The sequence below is a fragment of the Dipodomys spectabilis genome, unplaced genomic scaffold (genome assembly GCF_019054845.1).
Source record: "Dipodomys spectabilis isolate Male_0828 unplaced genomic scaffold, ASM1905484v1 ptg000080l, whole genome shotgun sequence".
NCBI classification, from domain to species: Eukaryota; Metazoa; Chordata; class Mammalia; order Rodentia; family Heteromyidae; genus Dipodomys; species Dipodomys spectabilis.
The window spans coordinates 3,641,737-3,661,085 of NW_024870757.1; the positions used below are offsets into that span (position 1 = coordinate 3,641,737).

At 50.5% G+C, this 19,349-nt stretch overlaps 1 protein-coding gene across 1 annotated transcript; it reads right to left on the minus strand.

Annotated features, from left to right (window-relative positions):
• Positions 1-1,279: 1,279 nt before the first annotated feature.
• Positions 1,280-11,549, minus strand: Nlrp9 (NLR family pyrin domain containing 9). The gene is made up of 9 exons (XM_042683199.1): positions 11,270-11,549; positions 8,594-10,184; positions 7,592-7,744; positions 7,035-7,199; positions 5,578-5,745; positions 3,690-3,860; positions 2,878-3,048; positions 2,449-2,619; positions 1,280-1,418 (listed from the first exon to the last, which is right to left on the minus strand). Exons 1-9 carry the CDS (start codon positions 11,547-11,549, stop codon positions 1,280-1,282), a joined length of 3,009 nt encoding a protein of 1,002 aa, XP_042539133.1.
• Between the last annotated feature and the right edge of the window lie 7,800 nt (positions 11,550-19,349).

Sequence of the window (19,349 nt, forward strand, 5' to 3'; positions counted from 1 at the left end):
TTTTCTGGTATTTATTGGAGATAAGAATCTCATGGAGGGCTGGGAAGGTGGCTCAGTGGTAGAGCGCTTGCCTTGCATTCATGAAGCCCTGGGTTCGATTCAGCAGCACCACATAAGCAAAAAGAAAAAAGCCGGAAGTGGCGCTGTGGCTCAAGTGGTAGAGCACTAGCCTTGAGCTGAAGAGCTGAGGGACAGTGCCCAGGCCCAGAGTTCAGGCCCCATGACCGGACCCCAAAAAAAAAAAAAAAAAAAGAATCTCATGGACTGGGCTGGGAAGGTGGCTCAGCTTGCCTTGCATACTTGAGGCCCTGGGTTCAATTCCTCATCACCACATATGCAGAAAAGGCTGAAAGTGGTGCTGTGGCTCAAATGGTAGAGTGCTAGCCTTAAGCCGAAGAGCACAGTGACAGTGCTTAGGCCCAGAGTTCAGGCCCCACAACTGACAAAAAAAAAATCTCACAAGCCCGGCGCTGGTGGCTCACGCCTGTAATCCTAGCTACTCAGGAGGCTGAGATCTGAGGATCGCGGTTCAAAGCCAGCCCAGGCAGGAGAGACCGTGAGACTCCTATCTCCAATAAACCACCAGAAAACCGGAAGTGGTGCTGTAGCTCAAGTGGTAGAGCGCTTGCCTTGAGCTGAAGAGCTGAGGGACAGCGCCCAGGCCCAGAGTTCAAGCCCCACGACCGACAAAAAAAAAAAAAAAAAAAATCTCAGACTTTCCTGCCCAGGCTGGCTTTGAACCATGATCCTCCGATCTCAGCCTCCTGAGTAGCTAGGATGACAGGCGTGAACCACCAGCATGTGCCATTTCTTGTGCAAAGTAGCTTATACAGAATTCTCTTGAGTCTTCAGCTGGAACAGAAGATATTTATGTTTGAAATTACTTTTTCCAGATCTGTGTTGGTCTTTCCAGATTTTGGACTACAAACACGGACTCATGCTTTGAACAACACATGGTCTGTGGCCTGTCCTATGGAAAGGCGGGTCACATACCGCGTGGACACACATGCTAAAATCCCACCTAACACAGACAGAAACACGATCATGGTTCCTTGAAACTCAAGCCAACACCCAGAACACACCCACCAAGAAGACAAATCAATCCTACCATGCTTAACACTCCTTTAATGTGTTGTTCTAACCGTGGGGAGCAAGGCACCGTGGACAGTAACACCACATCTCTGCTGCCACACGTGCGTGACAGGTTTTTGGGAAAGGATATGCCAGGAAGAGCTGTGCACTGGTGAAGGAGGAGATGTGGAGCAGCTCACACCTGGGACTAGAGCTCAGGAACCCCCCTCAGCTGGTACTCCTCACTGAGCCAGGGCTGGTGTGTGATGGTCAATGGGGGGACGCGGTTCTCCACCACCACTTCCAGAAGCTTCTGCGAGTCCTCATCCAGCAGAACTTTGTCCAGACTGCGGAAACAGACACAGCTTTCTCGGCATATGTTCACTAGCTCCTCCATGCCCTATGCCCGCCGCACCTCTGACCTCCCTGGGTGCCAGGCCCGGTGCCCAGCGAGCGATCACGAATCCTTGTGCGTTCCAGTCACAGTCCGGAAAAAGAAAGGTTGAAGTTTGGTTTAAAAAAAAATAAAAAAACGGGCCTGGGAAGGTGGCTCAGTGGTAGAGCACTTGCCTTGCATGCATGAGGCCCTGGGTTCGATTCCTCAGCACCACATAAGAAAAAAGCCAAAGTGGCCCTGTGGCTCAAGTGGTAGAGCACTAGCCTTGAGCTGAAGAGCTGAGGGACAGCGCCCAGGCCCAGAGTTCAGGCCCCACGACCGGACCCAAAAAAAAAAATTATAAGCCAGGCACCAATGGCTCACACCTATAATCCTAGCTACTCAGGAGGCTGAGATCTGAGAATCACGGTTCAAAGCCAGCCCTAGTAGGAAAGTCCCTGAGACTCTTATCTCCAACAAACCACCAGAAAAACTGGAAGTGGCGCTGTGGCTCAAGTGGTAGAGCACTCGCCTTGAGCTGAAGAGCTGAGGGACAGCCCCCAAGCCCAGAGTTCAAGGCCCATGACCACCACCACCACTATATATATATATATATATATATTTTTTTTTTTTTTTTCCATTCACAGCTTGGATAATAATCAGCCTGGTCTGTCTCCACCCTGGAGCATTCTGGGAGGCTATTTAAAGCAGCCATTCCACAGAATCACCACTGGAAACACACAAGCACTTCTCATCTGTTCCTTGTGCCCTGACCCCCTTCTGCCCACAGCTGGTCTTCGCACGCTGCACGCAGCTGTCCTGGTAAAGGGCTGTCCCCGCAGGTACTCGGATGATCGGTGCAGCACCGTCCTCAGCAGGGCACTACAGGTCCTAGAACGCCATCACAGAACCATGCAGAGGCCAAACCAAGCGAGGCTGTGGAGCCCACGCCTGGCCTCATCCTACCCCCATGCACCACATTACCCACACACAGCACTCACCCCAGCAGCTCCAGGGTGCAGTCCTGGTGGCTGAGTGCCACGCACAGCGCCTCCACACCCGCGTGGTCAAAGGCCACCCAGTCCAGGCTCAGCCTCCTGAGCGATGGGCAGCTGATGAGGGCCGCGGCAAGGTCTCCACAGCAGTCGGAGGTGAGCGGACACATGTCCAGCCTGGATGGGACACAGCAGGGGGAATGCTGTCCTACGCCATCTCCACGCCCTGGAGCAGCAGACAGGCCAGACCCCCAGACCTGAGTGACAGGACTACGGCTTGAAGGTCAGAACAGGCCCTCCCACAAAGGGCCAGCCGGGCCCACATGGCCCCATCTTACAGCATAGAATGCAGGATTCTGTGCCAGGCAGACACGTTTCCCAACCTCCCAGCCCTTGGCTCCTCACATCCCGAGGCCACAGCCAGCAGCAACTCACCCGAGCGTCTGCAGTCCACACTTGGGGTGCTGCAGGGCCTCGCACAGGAGTTTTACGCCGGAATCCTGGATTTTGTTGCCCCCGAGTTTCAGGGTCTTTAGGTTACCATTGCAGGTCATTGCCTCGGAAAAGACCTCGCAGCACCCGGAAGTGAAGTAACAGCCTGGCAGCCTGGAGGATGAAGCACAGACCCAGGCGTGGAGGTCCCTGAGCAGCTCTGCTCACTTTCACTGACTCATGAAGAAATTGTGAAGCCCCACTAATGACCACCCCACCCTCCCGCTCTGTCCCCAAGCTCACACCTCCATTACTCTCATGAAAGAAAGGAAAGGGGGAAAGCCAGGTGCTGACGGCTCACATCTCTCATCCTAGGAGGCTGAGATGTGAGGATCATAGTTCAAAGCCAGCCCAAGCAGGAAAATGTGAGACTCTTATCTCCAATTAACCACTAGAAAACCGGAAGTGGTGCTGTGGCTCAAGTGGTTGAGCGCTCGCCTTGAGCTGAAGACCTGAGGGACAGCGCCCAGGCCCAGAGTTCAGGTCCCACAACCAACAAAAAGCAGAAGGAAAGGAGAAGGGGAGAAGATAAAAACAGATGCATAGACAGTAGACATTGATAGATGTCTCTGTGGGTTTGCTGACACTGTGTGGTCCCCAATTTCTGGTTCTTAGCACCTGTGACCTCATGTACTGAAGGGATGTCGTGTCTGGGGTACTCACCCCATTCCTGGGGGCTCAGCCCCCTGATCCATCACCTCACCAGGCCACATCTCTTAATGAGGTCCCCTCGGGGGAAATCTGACCACCCCTACCAGAGCTCCTGTAGGCTGCAGTCTGGTTGTCGCAAGGCTTTACACAGATTCACCGCCCCAACATCCTCCAGGAAATTTGACCCCATGTCAAGCAGAGACAGAGATCGGTTCACCCGAAGGGCTTGGGCAATGTAGTCACAAGCGACCTGGGTAAGACAGCAGTACGACAACCTGCAGACACACACAAACACACGCTTATTACCTGCTCTGCCTCTCTGGGGCAAGGCAATCCTAGTACTCCCTGTAGTAGATGTTCCTCTCCTGATAGTCTGAGTTTTCATGGGGTTTTTTGTTTTTTTTGGGGGGGGTCTGGTGGTGGGGCCTGAACTCTGGGCCTGGGCACTGTCCCTCAGCTCTTCAGCTCATGGCTAGCGCTCTACCACTTGAGCCATAGCGCCACCTCCAGCTTTTTTCTTTTTGCTTATGTGGTGCTGAGGAATCGAACCCAGGGCCTCATGCATGCAAGGCAAGCGCTCTACCACCGAGCCATCTTCCCAGCCCTAGTCTGAGTTTTCAGATCAGATGAAAGCCTCTTCATCTGGATTAATGAAATTGTATCTGCCTTTTGAAAAATCTGTTAATCATTTGATGATAGCATAACACGTTCTCTGATTGCATACTACTCAACAAGACTGGCAGCTTTACTTCTCTTTCAATTTTAAGCATTTTTTTTTGTACTGAGACTTGAACTCAGTCCCTCATGCTTGCTAAGACAGGCACGCTCAGCACTGAGCCCCAAGTGGAGGCTCACTTTCCGAGGCTGGGGATAGGTGCCCTCACACGGCCAACTTCCATTGTAGCTCTCCATTGAAAGGGAAGCTTGGAAGCTTTTCTTCCTGTCCTTGGACTGTGATCCTCCCAAATAGCTGGAGGAAAGGCACAAGCCACCAGTGCCCAGACAAGCTTTTATGGATTCAAATGGTAGTTAAGACATTTGAAAGAGCTCTTTTAAAATCAGAGTGACTCTGGTGGGTACCTGTGGCTCATGTCTGTAATCCTAGCTACTTGGGAGACTGAGATATGAGGATTGCCAGCCTGGGCAGGAAAGTCTGTGAGACTCCTATCTCCAATAAACCACCAGAAAATCAGAAGTGGCACTGTGGCTCAAGTGGTAGAACGCTCACCTTGAGCTCCATGATAGCTCCCAGGCCTAGAGTTCAAGACCAACAACTGACAAAAACAAACAAAAACTGAAATAGCGCTGTGGCTCAAGTAGAGCACTAGCACAAGGCGGTTCAGGGACAGTGCTCAGGCTCTGAGTTCAAGCCCCAAGACCGACAAAAAAAATAACATCATAGCTCAATCAGATATCAGCCATTGATTGCACCTTAATTCAATGGGCTGTATGTACAAAAAAAAAAATTAAGAAGCAATTGTTCAATAGCCAATGACTCCTGTCTTCCCGTGTCATTTCTCCTTGACGTCTGCCACAGCATCTGACCTTTTAGACCTCGATGCTCCTTTTCCTCAACCAGTTTAGTGTCCATATTTACTATCCTTGAAGTTTGTATCACTTCAGGCTCAACATTCCTAATTGAAAAATGAAGCTGGGCACCAGTGGCTCACGCCTATCATCCTAGCTCTCTGAGGATCCTAGCTGAGATCTGCAGATCTCGGTTCAAAGCCATCCCGGGCAGGCAAGTCTGAGATTTATCTCCAATCAACCACCAGAAAAACTGGAAGTGGCACTGTGGCTCAAGTAGTAGAGTGCTCACCTTGAGCTGAAGAGCTGAGGAACAGCGCCCAGGCCAGAGCTCAAGACCCAAGACCAACAAAAAGAAAATAAAAAAAAGAAGGAAATATGACAGCATCCACCCAGTGAGCAGCTGGCAGGTTCTCCAGTGGCTGGAGCTCTATGCAGGCATTGAGACCCCCACCGTGTACGCACATGAGGGTGTTCAGGATGCAGTTTGGGTCCTTCAGGCCTCCACAGAGAAGCTGCACCCCTCTGTTCCCAATAGGATTGTCCACCAAGGACAGACACCGCAGCCTCTGATACTTTATGACGAAGCTGAAGCTCTCGCAATGCCTCGTCAAGATGTTACACTTCCCCAGCCTGCACGGGAGACACACATCACAGGTTGGGACCACCTGTGGTGGTAGATGGTCTGCACAAGATTGCACACTGACTGAATCGTGGTCTGGGTTCCTGTCTTAACACTATCGACCCATGGCATGCGTTCTAGGTTGTTTGAAAGCACAGACAGAGATATACGACTCCCTGCATAGACAGTTGCAGTGATTATCAGGGGTGAGTATGAGCAGGGAGTTTATCACACCCCGTGGATGGAGAGCTGAGTCCTCGGCATGTCAGAGACAGGCCCCCAAGATTGGCTTGTGCTTCTGACCAACTGGCTATAAATCAAGGTCAGGTTGAATGAAGTTCTAGAGATCACAGACCTGAAATTGACTCACTTAGTGTATTATGATTCGACAGAGATAATGTGGCTGGTGAGATGGAAACACAAGTTGGCCAGGTCTAGAAGGGGCTAGTGTCCAGTGGCTCTAGCCTGCAGCAGTGAACGAGGCACATCCACACCTCTGCTGATGTGGGAACTCAGCTCACAGGTGTTGTGGCTTTTAAGGAAACAGCATCACATTCCCAGGGGTGACTTATCACATCCTCCCCCAAGGAGCTCCAGCCACTAAGCCTGGCTTGGGCCATCTGGGCACCAGCTCCCCAGCCAGAAGCCCACCAAGGCCCAGCTCATCAGCATAGAAATCACAACAAGCCAGGAACAGTGGTGCACACCTGTAATCCACCTTCACATCTATCCTGAGTGTCCACATAAGTCATTAACAGAAAGTGCAAGTCCGTTGAAGTTGCAATGGTAAGGGGGTGACACACTTCCTGTGTTTCGTGAGTTGGTTTTGTTCATTGCTACCTGACTGACTTCCCTGGTGTTATTTCTGGTAAAATAAATAAATTGGTGTGCCTAGAAGCCCCTCGTTCACGAGCGGAGGCAGAAACTGCTTTGTCAGAGCAGTCACTTTAGCTCAGGGCAGGCAGTATGCTCATGATTGGTGTGGTGTACTCTGGTGCTCAGGAAGTGGAGTTCTAGTTCAGGAATGCTTAGAGGGAGAGAAGAGATCAGAGTGTCAGGATGCTTCTGGAGCAGAGGTCTGCATGAGTGGCAGGGATGAGGAAGGTGGGGTGTGCTCTGACCCCACCCCCACCTTCCTGTGCACCCTCCCCCCCCCACCAAGAGAACAAGACAACGGCAGCCATGAAAAGCATGAGGGCTGAAGGCCAGAGCCATGGCTTCCGGCAGAGAACATGGGCAGCATGGAGCTGCCTGGACCAGGGCGTCTCTGCACATGCATGCCTTACACTAAGTGACTTACATCAAGTCCTCCACGGTGTTGTCTGGCTTCATCAGTGTGTCACATAAGATTGTGACATTCTCCTCGAAGCCGGTTCCATACAGATTCACCTGCCTCAGGTAAGGGCTACGAAGCACTGCCTCAAAAAATTCTCGCTCATAATCTCCAGAAGGCATAAAGGTGCTCCTGCGGACGAGGAGAGAGCGCATCATGCCGTCTGAATGACGCTGGTAGAACACTCACTCCTCCACTGTCCAGTTTCTTCATGGCAAAGAAATACTGTGATGGCCAACATCTATATCTAGGATATTGTCAACTACAAGGAATATACCTAGTGCGTGCACACACACATATTTATAAACTAGAGATGTAGGTATTCATAAACTAAATGTACAGGCTTTTGTCATGAGAAATATAAATGTGCATGTATAACGTCAGAATTCATCTGTGTCAACTTCTGCTCTCGCTAGCCTCACATGACAGCAGCCCTGCATTTACACTGTGGTCTTTCCCCTAAGGAAGCAGAAAGAAGATGGAAACCTGTGTCTATCTAAAGGACAGGTAAGAATCAGACTCACCACAAGCTCTGGAGGCTGCCCGTACAGTTAGCCAGTGCTGAAAAGAGAATTCTAAGGTACCCAATGGTGATCCTGAACCTGTGCAGCTCCAGCCTCTGCAGGTCTGGGATACAGCCGAGTACCCTGCAGAATCTCCTGAATTCACACAGATTCCTGCAGGAGAAGAAACCAGTTCTCCACAGGCTCACTTCAAGACATTCTCCAAATTTGCCAGACCTTATTTCTGACTAAGCTAGTAGGCCTAAACAGGTATAACTCCAGCCAGGTAGACTGAGTGACCATGAAACAGGGGCTAAGAAAATGAACTCCCAGGGAGGCCCCAATAATCCCAGATACTCAGAAGACTGTGATCTTCAGATCCAGCCTGGGCAGAAAAAAATCCATGAGCCTCTTCAATTCATCAGCAAAAAGCCAGAAGTGGAGGTGTGGCTCAAGCGGTAGAGCTCCAGCCATGAGCTAAAAGAGCCCAGGAAGAGTGCGAGGCTCTGAATTCAAGCCTCAGCACTGTACAATGAGAACACAGCACTCAGGCATGAGCAACTGAAGTGAGGAAAGAGGTCTCAGTAGAACGTCATGAGCTGTGTGACCTCCAGACAAGATGGCTGGCATCTTGTGTTCTTGTCTTCCATTTCCTCCTCTTTTCTATGTGAACACGGCTTGAGGTTTGGTGAACAATAAGCTATGTGCACCAACATTGCCCTGTCTGGGGACCACATACTGGACAGCTCCAACATGTACTGGGGCCTAAGCCCCACAAGGGTTGCCAGGCAGGGGGCTGAGGGGAGGGCTTGTGGGGCAGAGCAGAGGATGCTGGGTGTCCCCTAGTGGTGCCAGCCACAGGCACCATGGTGTGAAGACAGCCAGCTTGCAAACAGTAAAAGCCACCAGCCCAGCCCAGCCCAGTCCTCCCTTCCCCTCCCCTCCTCTCCCCTCCCTGGGGCCTCTGCAGTGCACCTGCAAAAGCTAGGGGGCAAGGGGAGTGAGGCTCCCGGCTGTACTCACCCGTCCTCCCCTCGGTGGCCTCGGAACGTCCTGTTGCTCCCGTGTTCCTCCAGGTCCCAGATGTGCTTGGAGTCCTGGAAGATGGTGTGGATGCACAGGCGCAGCGTCCTCAGCCTCCGGCAGTGTTCCAGGCAGGAGGTGGCCACGATGAAGTGATCCATCTCGCAAATTGTGAGCGACATTTCTTCGAATAGATCTAGCACGCTGCCCATAAAGGCCTCATCCCTGGTTTCCATCAAGCCTTGGAACAACTCTGGGAGGCTCATGGCCTCGCCCCGCTCTCGGAGGCACGTTAGAGCTTGCATGATCTCCAGCTTCTTGTTCTTTGACAGCAGGAAACCGAGTGAGGTCTCCAGCTCCTTCCTCGTTGTCTCATCTGTAAGTCCGTACACAAACACTCCTTCCACAAACAAATGGCTCTGGTTGTCACGCAAGACCGCCGACACCAGCTGAGCCACACCACCAAAATCAGCGTCTGTAGATTCGTCAAAGAAATAAAACATGGCGGCCAAAAACGACTGCATGGCCAGGTCCCTGAAGATGAAGCACTGGCCGCTGGGCTGAAGGATGTCCAGGCCCAGCCACAGCAGGATGTCTACTGAGGAGACCCCAAACCCGGCCAGGTCCCCACAGCTGAACACAAACATGCGTGTCCACATTCCGTGTGCAGCCAGCGTGCAGAGGCTTTGGAGCTGGGCCCTGTTCTGATCTGGTGAGCATTTCAGATATCTTCTTTTGAACACACTTGTGAGGAAGGATACGTAGAAAGAAGTGATGTTGTGGGCGGACATTCTAAAGTAGTCCCCTGACTCGAGCTGCCATTTCAAACAGCTGCAGGTCATCCAGCAGAAGATGGGCCGGTTGCAGACAGACAACAGATCCAACCTGGACTGCACGAACTCCAGGGCCGCAGACGCATGTTCTGGAACATGGAAGAACTGGGAGAAATACAACTCTAGCAGAATATTCGAGAAATGGAAGATCATGATGTCCTTTGGCTGCTTCAACAAGTGATGGATGGGGATCATCTCCCTGGCATTCCGTAGCCCAAGCAGCAGGGATGATTCAGGGAGCAGCTCTTTCTGCAGCAAGCTGCTCAGGATAACGGGGGTCGGCCGTCTCTGATCCCACTTGGTACACAAGTCAGTCCGAATTTCCAGGTCAAAGTTAAGCTTCTCAAACCCATCCAGGATAAACAGGGTTCTCTCTGGCTGGGAGAACATCTCGCCGATGACCGCAGAGGCCCCGGGCCAGTCCCTGGAGACCAGCTCCGCCAGACTGGTCTCCACCACTGAGTTGATCTCGTAGACCGCAAAGAAGAACACAAACATGAATCTGCCCTCCCAGAGGGTTCCCTCCGCCCAGTCCAGCATCAGCCTTCTCAGAAGTGTTGTTTTCCCGATGCCCTCCGGGCCAAACAGGACTGCGGTGACGCCGCTGGCTACCTGGTGAGCAAATGCATTGCACAGCCATGTGTATTGGGGCCTCATGGTATTTTTATAGAACTCATCAGGGACTTGAAGGCAGGTTTCCCTTTCCCACACCTGCTGGAATTTTTCCCTCATGTGCTTTCTGTAGGCGAAGGATGTATCTGTATTAACGAGAACAACAGAAAACAGAATGTGAGGCAGCCCGGTGCCTGTGGCTCACACTTATCATCCCAGCTACTCAGGAGGCTGAGAGCTGAGGATCACAGTTCAAAGCCATCCCAGGCAGGAAAGCCCATGAGACTCTTATCTCCAATAAACCACTAGAAAACTAGAAGTGGCGCTGTGGCTTGAAGTGGTGAGTGTTAGCTTTGAGCAAAAAGAGCTCAGGGACAGCGCCTAGGTCTGGGTTCAAGCCCCATGACTAACAAAAAAAAATTTTAACTCAAAAAAATTACACATGGGGCCGGGATGGTGGCTCAGTGGTAGAGCGCTTGCCTTGCATGCATGAGGCCCTGGATTCGATTCCCCAGCACCACATAAGCAAAAAGAAAAAAAAAGCCAGAAGTGGCACTGTGGCTCAAGTGGTAGAGCACTAGCTTTGAGCTGAAGAGCTGAGGGACAACTCCCAGGCCCAGAGTTCAGGCCCCACGACCGGACCCCAAAAAAAAAAAATTATACATGAAGCAAACATAAATAGAAAGAAACTCACTGGGCGCTGGTGGCTCACATCTGTAATCCCAGCTACTCAGGATGCTGAGATCTGAGGGTCAGGATTTGAAGCCAGCCAGGGAAGAAAAGTCCCCGTGAGACTCTTATCTCCAATCAACTACTGAAAATCCAGAAGTGGGGCTGTAGTTCAAAGTGGTGGAATGCTAGCCTTGAGTAGAGGCACTCAGGGATAGTGCCCATGCCCCATGACTGACAAAGAACAGGGAAAAAAGACACTAGTGTAGAGTTTATTTCATGAACTTCCAGAACACCCCTGTCAAAGAAGAGACTCAGTCTAGAGGAGAAACACAGGGCAACCCCTAGCTGGGCAGGGGGTCAGATCCCCTTCCCATCACTGCCCAAGGCTGATCCTGGAATGACCAGCACTGGGGTACGACTCTGAAACCCCCATGGTTCAGCCCACACCTGCAGCCAGGTGGACGGACCAACAGCCAACAATGACATTACCTTCATGACAGGGAGAGCCCAGTGAACCAAGCCCCACCCCATGCCCTCTGACCCTCCGCCCTGAACTTACTTCCCATCTCTTCCTGCACCTGCATCCAGAGATCCTTCCTATCGATCTGCAGGAGGAGGCTCAAGGTCATGTCCCACACCTGCCTGCCAGGGTAGTGCCCCACCAGAAACCTGGCCAGCTCTTCCTCTGAGGCACTGTTGATCTCCGGCCAGGGGATGGGTGGGAGCTGGGATTTCAGAGGTTCACACTGGAGGAGTTCCTTAAACCTCCCAAACTCTTCATATGTGAGCCTGCCCAGGTACTGCACCAAGCGCAATTCGGAAAAATATGATTCAGCCATCTTGATTCAAGCCTTCAGAACAAAGGACTAAGAGACACCTGTGGGAGGACGGCAGAGTGAAGTTCCCACAGCTGGACACGGATGAAGACCACCCCCCATCCCCATCCTCCACCCAGCTGCCTCCTGCCTAACCCAAGGCTGGAGCTCTGTGTGCACCACAGCATCTCCATTAATGCTTCAAATATTCCTAAGGAAACGCGGTTAGGTGCATGGATTTGGGGAGTCCCTTGTATGGTCCATGGCATCAACTGCACCTGCTGCCATCTCTGGGGGTAACCAATGGAACCCCTAAATGCTTGCAAAGATCCCCCCCATTTGTGAGCCTCACAGCTTTCATCAGTAGGACTAATGGCAGGCAGGAGCATGTGAACTGGCACACATACATGCGCACATACACACACGCGCGCGCGCACACACGCGCACACACACACACACACACACACACACATTTCCTCTCTCCAGGACTCATCACCGTACCATGACTATTTGAGTAACCAGTGAGTTCCTGGTATCTGAGTCCCCCCATCCATGTCAGCCCCTGCCACGCTCCACGTGCACAAGCGCTATATGACATCCACTTGCACCCCCGTATATTTGCCCATTTCCCAACACCAACCCCCCATCATAAACAAAACCCTGTGTGCCAAAACCTCTCAGAATCCTCCAGTGGGGTTCATGGGGTCGTGGGGCACAGTGGACAAGATCTGGGGTGAACTCCATGCCAGCCGGACGCGCGGGTGAATGTCTGGCCTGGCGCGGCGGTGGACCGGCGTTCCACTGCAATTAGGACAGAACCCAGTACACACCACCACGTGGACAAACCTTGAGATTCTCCAATGCAAACCAAGCCAGGTGTGTGCGAGGCAGCAACTGAGCAGTTCCTTTGGGTTGGAGTACTTAGGGCAGACTACAGACACAGGAAGGCTGGGAAGAGGCTGGGGAGGGGGCTGGAAGGGGGATGGGACAGTTTCATGGACACCAATTCAGTGTGGATACTAAATACAACGCCACGGCAGCTGCGTCCCAGATGGTTTGCAGTGGTAAATTGAGGCCATGTGTCCTTTACCACAATCCTGTGAGGCCTCACGTGTGCCCGATCTCATCTTTAACTTCCCCCTCTTTGCCGAAGCCCAAGCTGCCATGAAGGAGCCATTGTCACCACCTGCTCCCCTCTGCGGGCTGGGGGGAGAGGAAGGGTCCTCACTTTTCACGATCTGCCGGCCACCCACCCCCCAGGGCCTCCCTGCCACCCGTCTGCGCTTGTGCGAGGTGCCCATTGGTGTCTCCGCAGCCCACCACTGGGGTCTCTCCCACATCCCCGTACGCGAGCACACTGCCTCCAAGCCCACCAGCCAAATCCCCGTGGCCACGGCTCTCCCAGCCATGTCCTCTTCCACTTCATCCTCCGCAGGCCCGGGCTTGGCTTTCTCCAGACACCTGCACCCCAGCAGGCCTGCCTTGGAACCCTCCAGATCCCCAAGCCTTCCCATCCTCCCACTTCAGGTCCGTTCTGGAAAAGAAAGGGCCCCAAACCCAAATCCTTCTCCAAGAGGCCCCTCTCCCCACCCTAGCCCCCAGTCCAGAGTCAGGGAGCACAGGTGTGAAGAGAAGAGGCACAGGCCTCTCACCTCCCACAGGCTTCTCACCACCCTGCCAAGGCAGAGGGCTCTGCTAAGCTGGCCCAGAACAGCTTTCCTCCTCAACCCCACCTGCCACACCTTTCTAGAACACTGATCCCATGAAGAAAAGACACACAGAACGAGGAGAAAGAAATGCTAAGTGGGCCAGGGAGACACCATCCTCACCTGCTCTGGACCTGGTCCTCGCACTGTCCCAGCCCGAGCGCCCCTATGGAGACAAAGGATAAAGGTTGACCTGCCCTGGGATTGGCCCTGGTTGCGTGCTTCCCACTGGCCACCAATCAGTAGACTCAGGTGAGGTGAGGCTATGCCCCCATTGGACAACCGTCAGCAAACTCTGCTCCCATTGGATGCTGCTCCTCAGGTCTGATTCAGCTCCTCCAGCATTGCTGGGTGCTGACTGCCAAGTACTCCCATGACCCACTAATAGGACGCCCTGCAAAATACAGCACCCCAGCCAACCTCCTCCTGCTACCAGTGAGGCTGGTGAGGAAACCTGGAGCTTGTGCGCTCCTCACCTGAACTCCAACCCCATCCTGTCCCAAAGGAAGCAACTTTGAACATCTTGATTCTGTGTTACGTGTGTCCAAGACCAGCACTCAAACCTGGTGCCTGATGCTTTCATTCATTGGCTGGCACTCTACCAACTGAGCCATGCCTACAACTCCTATTTCTCTCTCAATTTTCATAGACACACTCAAAAGGATAATTGGTGCATGAGACCTGTGGACATCCTCCAATGGCTAGCTATGAGAATGTTCTGGCAGATGTTAGAGACTTACTCCCACCACCCGTCCCGGAGCTGGCTTGACCTCTGCCCCACCTTGGCTCCACTTGGCCTCCCTGGTCCCTTGCCCCCCCTCCCCCACTGTCACGATGTGCACAGTACACCCGTGGCTCAGACACCCGGTGTCGTGTGCAGCATCGGACTTGGCTCTGAACAGTGCTCTGAAGGCAGCGGACAATATTCAGGCTCAGGTCTGACCCAAGGGCTGGGCTGCCTGCGTCAGCCCCATGATGGGGTCCCAAATTTTCCCAGGAGTTTGAAGAGACACTCCTCAGCTCCAACACAGGATGGCCGCTGTCAGGTCATTCAGAGCCAGTGGGAGAAGAAAGAGCTGGCCAGGGGCTGGGAACGTGACTCCATGATAGGGTGCTCGCCTCGCATGCATGAGGCCTGGGTTCAATTCCTCAGTACCACGTACAAGAAAAAGCTGGAAGTGACTCTGTGGCTCACGTGGTAGAGTGTTAGCCTTGAGCGGAAGAAGCTCAGGGACAGCGCTGAGGCCCTGAGTTCAAGCCCTAGGACTGGCCAAAAATAAAGAGCTGGCAAGTTGGAAGGCGGACAGCCGGGCCCCAAACTTCTATCTTGTGTAGGGGTGGGCATTCCATCAAAGGTGACCTTGGATGTGACTGTGATACCACACTATGACCGAAGTAATTCACATTGGTAACACAGATACATTAGTGCCATTTCTCCCCGTCTGTAAACTGCTGCAAGCCACTGCCACCAGGATTCTATCCCCACAAAGCCCGCCCTGGGGCAGCCACAGCCACCTGCTCAGCTCCATAAACCTGTCACCGTGAGGATGCACCGAAAATAAAATGATACAGCAGGAAATGTATTATTTAGTTTTATTAATTTATTATTATTATAGACAGGATGTACAGAGGGATTACAATGCATGAGTCAAGTAATGAGGACATTTGCTTTTGTTCCGTGTCTGCTGTTCCCTCATCCCCTTCCACCCCTCCCTCCCATCTCCACCCATGAGTTGTGTAGTTCACTTTCATCAGTGTCCAGTGAGCTCCATGGCTGCACTTTTCCACCCTTTTCCCTCTAGCTCTGTACCCTCCCCCCAACCCTACTGAAGACAGACGCTTGAATACACCATACACAAGGAAAAGAATACTGAGCCACCAAAAATGAAAAACTTTTTAAAAAAGGAAAAAATAGGTCTCTCATTTCCCTATCTTGGAGTTTATTTCAATATCTATATTATTTTATATAAATATGAAGAGACGCTTAGGCACAGCACCTTTGTGATTCTCTCCTAAGAGTATCCTCTCTTGGTTTCACTGTGTATATCTAAAATCCTGTATAGTTTATCATACCCCAGTGCATTTTAGATCTAACTTATGAATATCAAAGAGAAAATGCTCCATTGATCTTGGCTTACCTCAATTTACATGATTTGTTCTAGTTCCATCCATCTCCCTGCAAATGACATTATTCTTTTTAATGATTGTGTAAAATTCCATTGTATGTAGGCACCACATTTTGTGGGTCTACTCATCTACTGTGGGGCATCTGTGCTGTTTCCACATCTGAGCTATTGTGAATGGTGCGGCAGTGAACATGGGTGTGCAGGTGTCCTTGTCATATCCTGGCTGGTGATGCTTAGCGTAGATGCCCAGGAGTGGTATGGCTGGGTGGGAGGGAAGGTCTGTGTTTAGTATTTGGAGGAACCTGAAGACTGCTGTCCCAAGTGGCTGTACACATTCCCACTAGCAGCACAGTGGGGCTCCTTTTTTCTACATACCTGCCAGCATTTCTTGTTATTTCAATTCAAACTGTTGGTCTATCCAACTGGGGTAAGATGGAATCTGAGTTGTTTTGATCTGCATTTCCTTCATGTCCAGAGATGGTGAGCATTTCTTCGCGTTTCTGTGCCATTCTTCCCTTTTCTTCTGAGAAGTCTCTCTTTTAGCTCCCTTGCCCATTTAGTGATTATGATTAGGTTTGGGAGGGCTTCCTTTCTTGAGCTCCCTGTATATAATGGATATTAGGCCTTGTCAAATGTATTGCTGGTAAAGATCTTTTCCCAGCTGGCTGTCTTTCTAGTTTGGTAACTGTGTCTTTAGCAGTGCAGAATCTTTTTATTTTGATGTAGTCCCATTGTCAAGCCTCTCTCCTGTTTTGTTCCCCTGGGACACTATTCAAGAAGTTCTTGCCTAAACCTATAAGTTTTGGGTTTTTATCAAATTGTTTTTTTTTTTGTTTCTTGTTGGTCAGGGTGCTTGAAGTCTGGGCCTGGGTTCTGTCGCTCAGCTCCAGCTCAAGGCAAGCACTCTACCACTTGAGCCGCAGTGCCACGTCCTGCTTTTTCTGCTTATGTGGTGCTGAGGACTTGAACGCAGGGCCTCATCCATTCAAGGCAGGCACTCTACCACTGAGCCATCTTTCTAGCCCTACCTTTAAGTTTTAATGTTTCTCCTACTCTCTTGCACGAGTTTCAGAGTTTCAGTCTACCATTGAGGTCTTTGATCCACTTTAAATTATTACTAGTGCATGGTGACAAGTGAGGATCCACTTTTAGTTTTCTGCATGTGCCTGCCAGGTTTTCCCAACACCAGTTGTTGAAGAAGCTATTTTTCCTCCACTTTAATCAAATAGCAGATAATCACAAGTGTATGCTTTTATTTCTGGGTCTTCTAATCTAGTCTATCAGCCGTCACTTCTATTTCTATGCCAATACCAAGCTGGTTTTGATATTATGGCTCTATAGTACAGTTTGGGGTCTAGTATTGTGATATCACCTGCATTGATTTTTTTTTTTTTTTGCCCAGAATTGCTTTGGCTATTCTAGGTATTTTGTTGTTAATATGAATTTTTGGATTGTTTTCTCTATCTCAGTAAAGACCATCATCGAAATTTTGATGGGGGTTATATTGAATTTGTACATTATTTCTGGCAGTATGGCCATTTTTACAATATTGATTCTACCTATCCATGAACACGGCAGGTCTGTCTGTCCATTTCCTGATGTCCTTTTTTACTTCTCTCTTCAGATTTGTTTTTATAGTTTTCACTATAAAGATCTTTTATGTCTTTGGTTGGGTTGATTCCTAAGTCTTTCATTTTGAGACTATTTCAGATGGAGTTGTTTTTCTGATTTCCCTCTCTGCTTGCACATTATTGGCATACAGAAAGGCCAGCAATTTTTGTGGGTTAATTTTGTAACCTGCTGCTTTGCCAAGGTGTTGATCAGCTCTTGGAGCTTGGGGATGGAGTTTTTTTGGTCCATTAGGTATAAGATCATGACATCTACAGATAGGGATAGTTCAATTTCTTCTTTCCCTACGTGAATCACTTTATGTCCTTTTCTTAACTTATTGTTCTTGTTAGGAATTCGAGAACTATATAGAAGAGAAGTGGAGAAAGTGGACTTCCTGGCCTTGTTCCTGATTTTAGGGGAAATGGTTTTGGTTTTTTCCCATTCAGTATGATGTTGGTTGTTGGTCTGTCATATATAGCCTTTATTGTTTTAAGGAATGTTCCTTCTATTCTTAGCTTTCCCAAAGCTTTTAACATGAATGGATGTTGTATTTTGTCAGATTTTTTTCTGCATCTATTGAGATAATGCTGTGGCTCTTGACCTTGGCTCTGTTGGCGTGGTGAATTACATTTATTGATTTGTGATGTTAAACAGGCCTTGCACCTGAGGGGCAAAGCCTGCTTGGTCATAGTGTATCATTCTGTTTGTGTGTGGATTTTGCTAGCTAGTGTTTTATTGAAGAGTTTTACATCTGTGTTGCTGGCTTGTTTAGGTGGTTTATATTTTCTTGGTTCAGTTTATGCAGTTTGTATGTCTCTAGAAACTTGTCCATTTCTGCTAAGTTTTCCTTCTTTGGTGAATATAGTTTTGTTTTGTTTTTGCCAGTCCTGGGGCTTAAACTCAGAACCTGGGCACTGTTCCTGAGCTTCTTTTGTTCAAGGCTAGCACTCTACCATTTGAGCCACAACACCATTTCTGGCTTTTTCTGCGTATGTGGTGCTGAGGAATTGAACCCAGGGCTTCATGCATGCTAGGCGAGCACTCTTCCACTGAGCCACCTTCCCAGCCCTCCCTTTTTTCCAGTGGTCAGTTCTCTCATCATTTCTTTGACAGTTCTTTGTCCTCTGTCTCTCCTCCTTCACTCCCTCGAGGTCCTTCCCTGTGTTCTACTGTTTTTTGTTCACCAAAAGCCAGGTTGTAGTGGCTGTCCATAGCTCATCCTAGTCAAACTGATTAAGTTAATGGGTGATAAGGCTCTTATCTGCCACGTGGTGACTCAGATGTCAGAGATTACACCCCAGGAAACCATCTCGGAGGGCAACTCTTGTGAGTGTGAGCATTCCACTTGGCTTCCTATGAACTGGGAAAGGTCACGCTGCTGTACAAGGTGGACCCAAGGCAGACACACAGACATCTTTGCTCCTTTGTGTGCTGACCTTAACCAAGGCTCTGCCTGAGCTTCAGGAACAGAGATTTCAGGAGGAGCAAGATAAGAGGACAGGATAGAAGGGAGATAAACAGATGATAGATTAGATATGGGTTTGTGGGAGAGGTTTCCTTCATCCCTAACTAGTGACAAAGAGATACAGGTGGAGGGGCTGGGAAGGTGGCTCAGTGGTAGAGCGCTTGCCTTGCATGCCTGAGGCCCTTGCCTTGCATGCCTGAGGCCCTGGGTTCGATTCCTCAGCACCACATAAGAAAAAAAGCCGGAAGTGGTGTTGTGGCTCAAGTGGTAGAGCGCTAGCCTTGAGCTGAAGAGCTGAGGGACAGCGCCCAGGCCCAGAGTTCAGGCCCCATGACTGGACCAAAAAAAAAGAGAGAGAGAGAGATACAGGTGGAGAGAAATTCCAGAGATGTCTTCGAAAGCTCCCTCACCTGCAGTCCCATTGTGGCTCAAGTGGTAGAGCGCTAGCCTTGAGCTGAAGAGCTGAGGGACAGCGCCCAGGCCCAGAGTTCAGGCCCCATGACTGGACCAAAAAAAAAGAGAGAGAGAGAGATACAGGTGGAGAGAAATTCCAGAGATGTCTTCGAAAGCTCCCTCACCTGCAGTCCCATGGACAAGTGGCTGAGTGGCTGGCAGGTTGGAAGAGCGCCCCACCCCCCCAGCCACTGAGTGTCACTAGGGGGAGGGGCAGAGCTCCCACAGCAACTCAGAAGACGAGCATATTTGTTCCAGGGCAACCACAGGCTGATCCCAGGAAGTGCACGGGTGCTGTGCAAAAGCCAGGAGCTCCTGAAAACGTGAAAAGAGAAGAAGCTACTGATTAAGAGCCACTGGTGGCTGACGTCTTTCTTGTTCCCCCTTTTGTGAGAAATTTAAACTTCCCCTTTCTGTAAGAATTGTAGCTATAGCTGTTAATTATTTAAAGCATAACGTATAA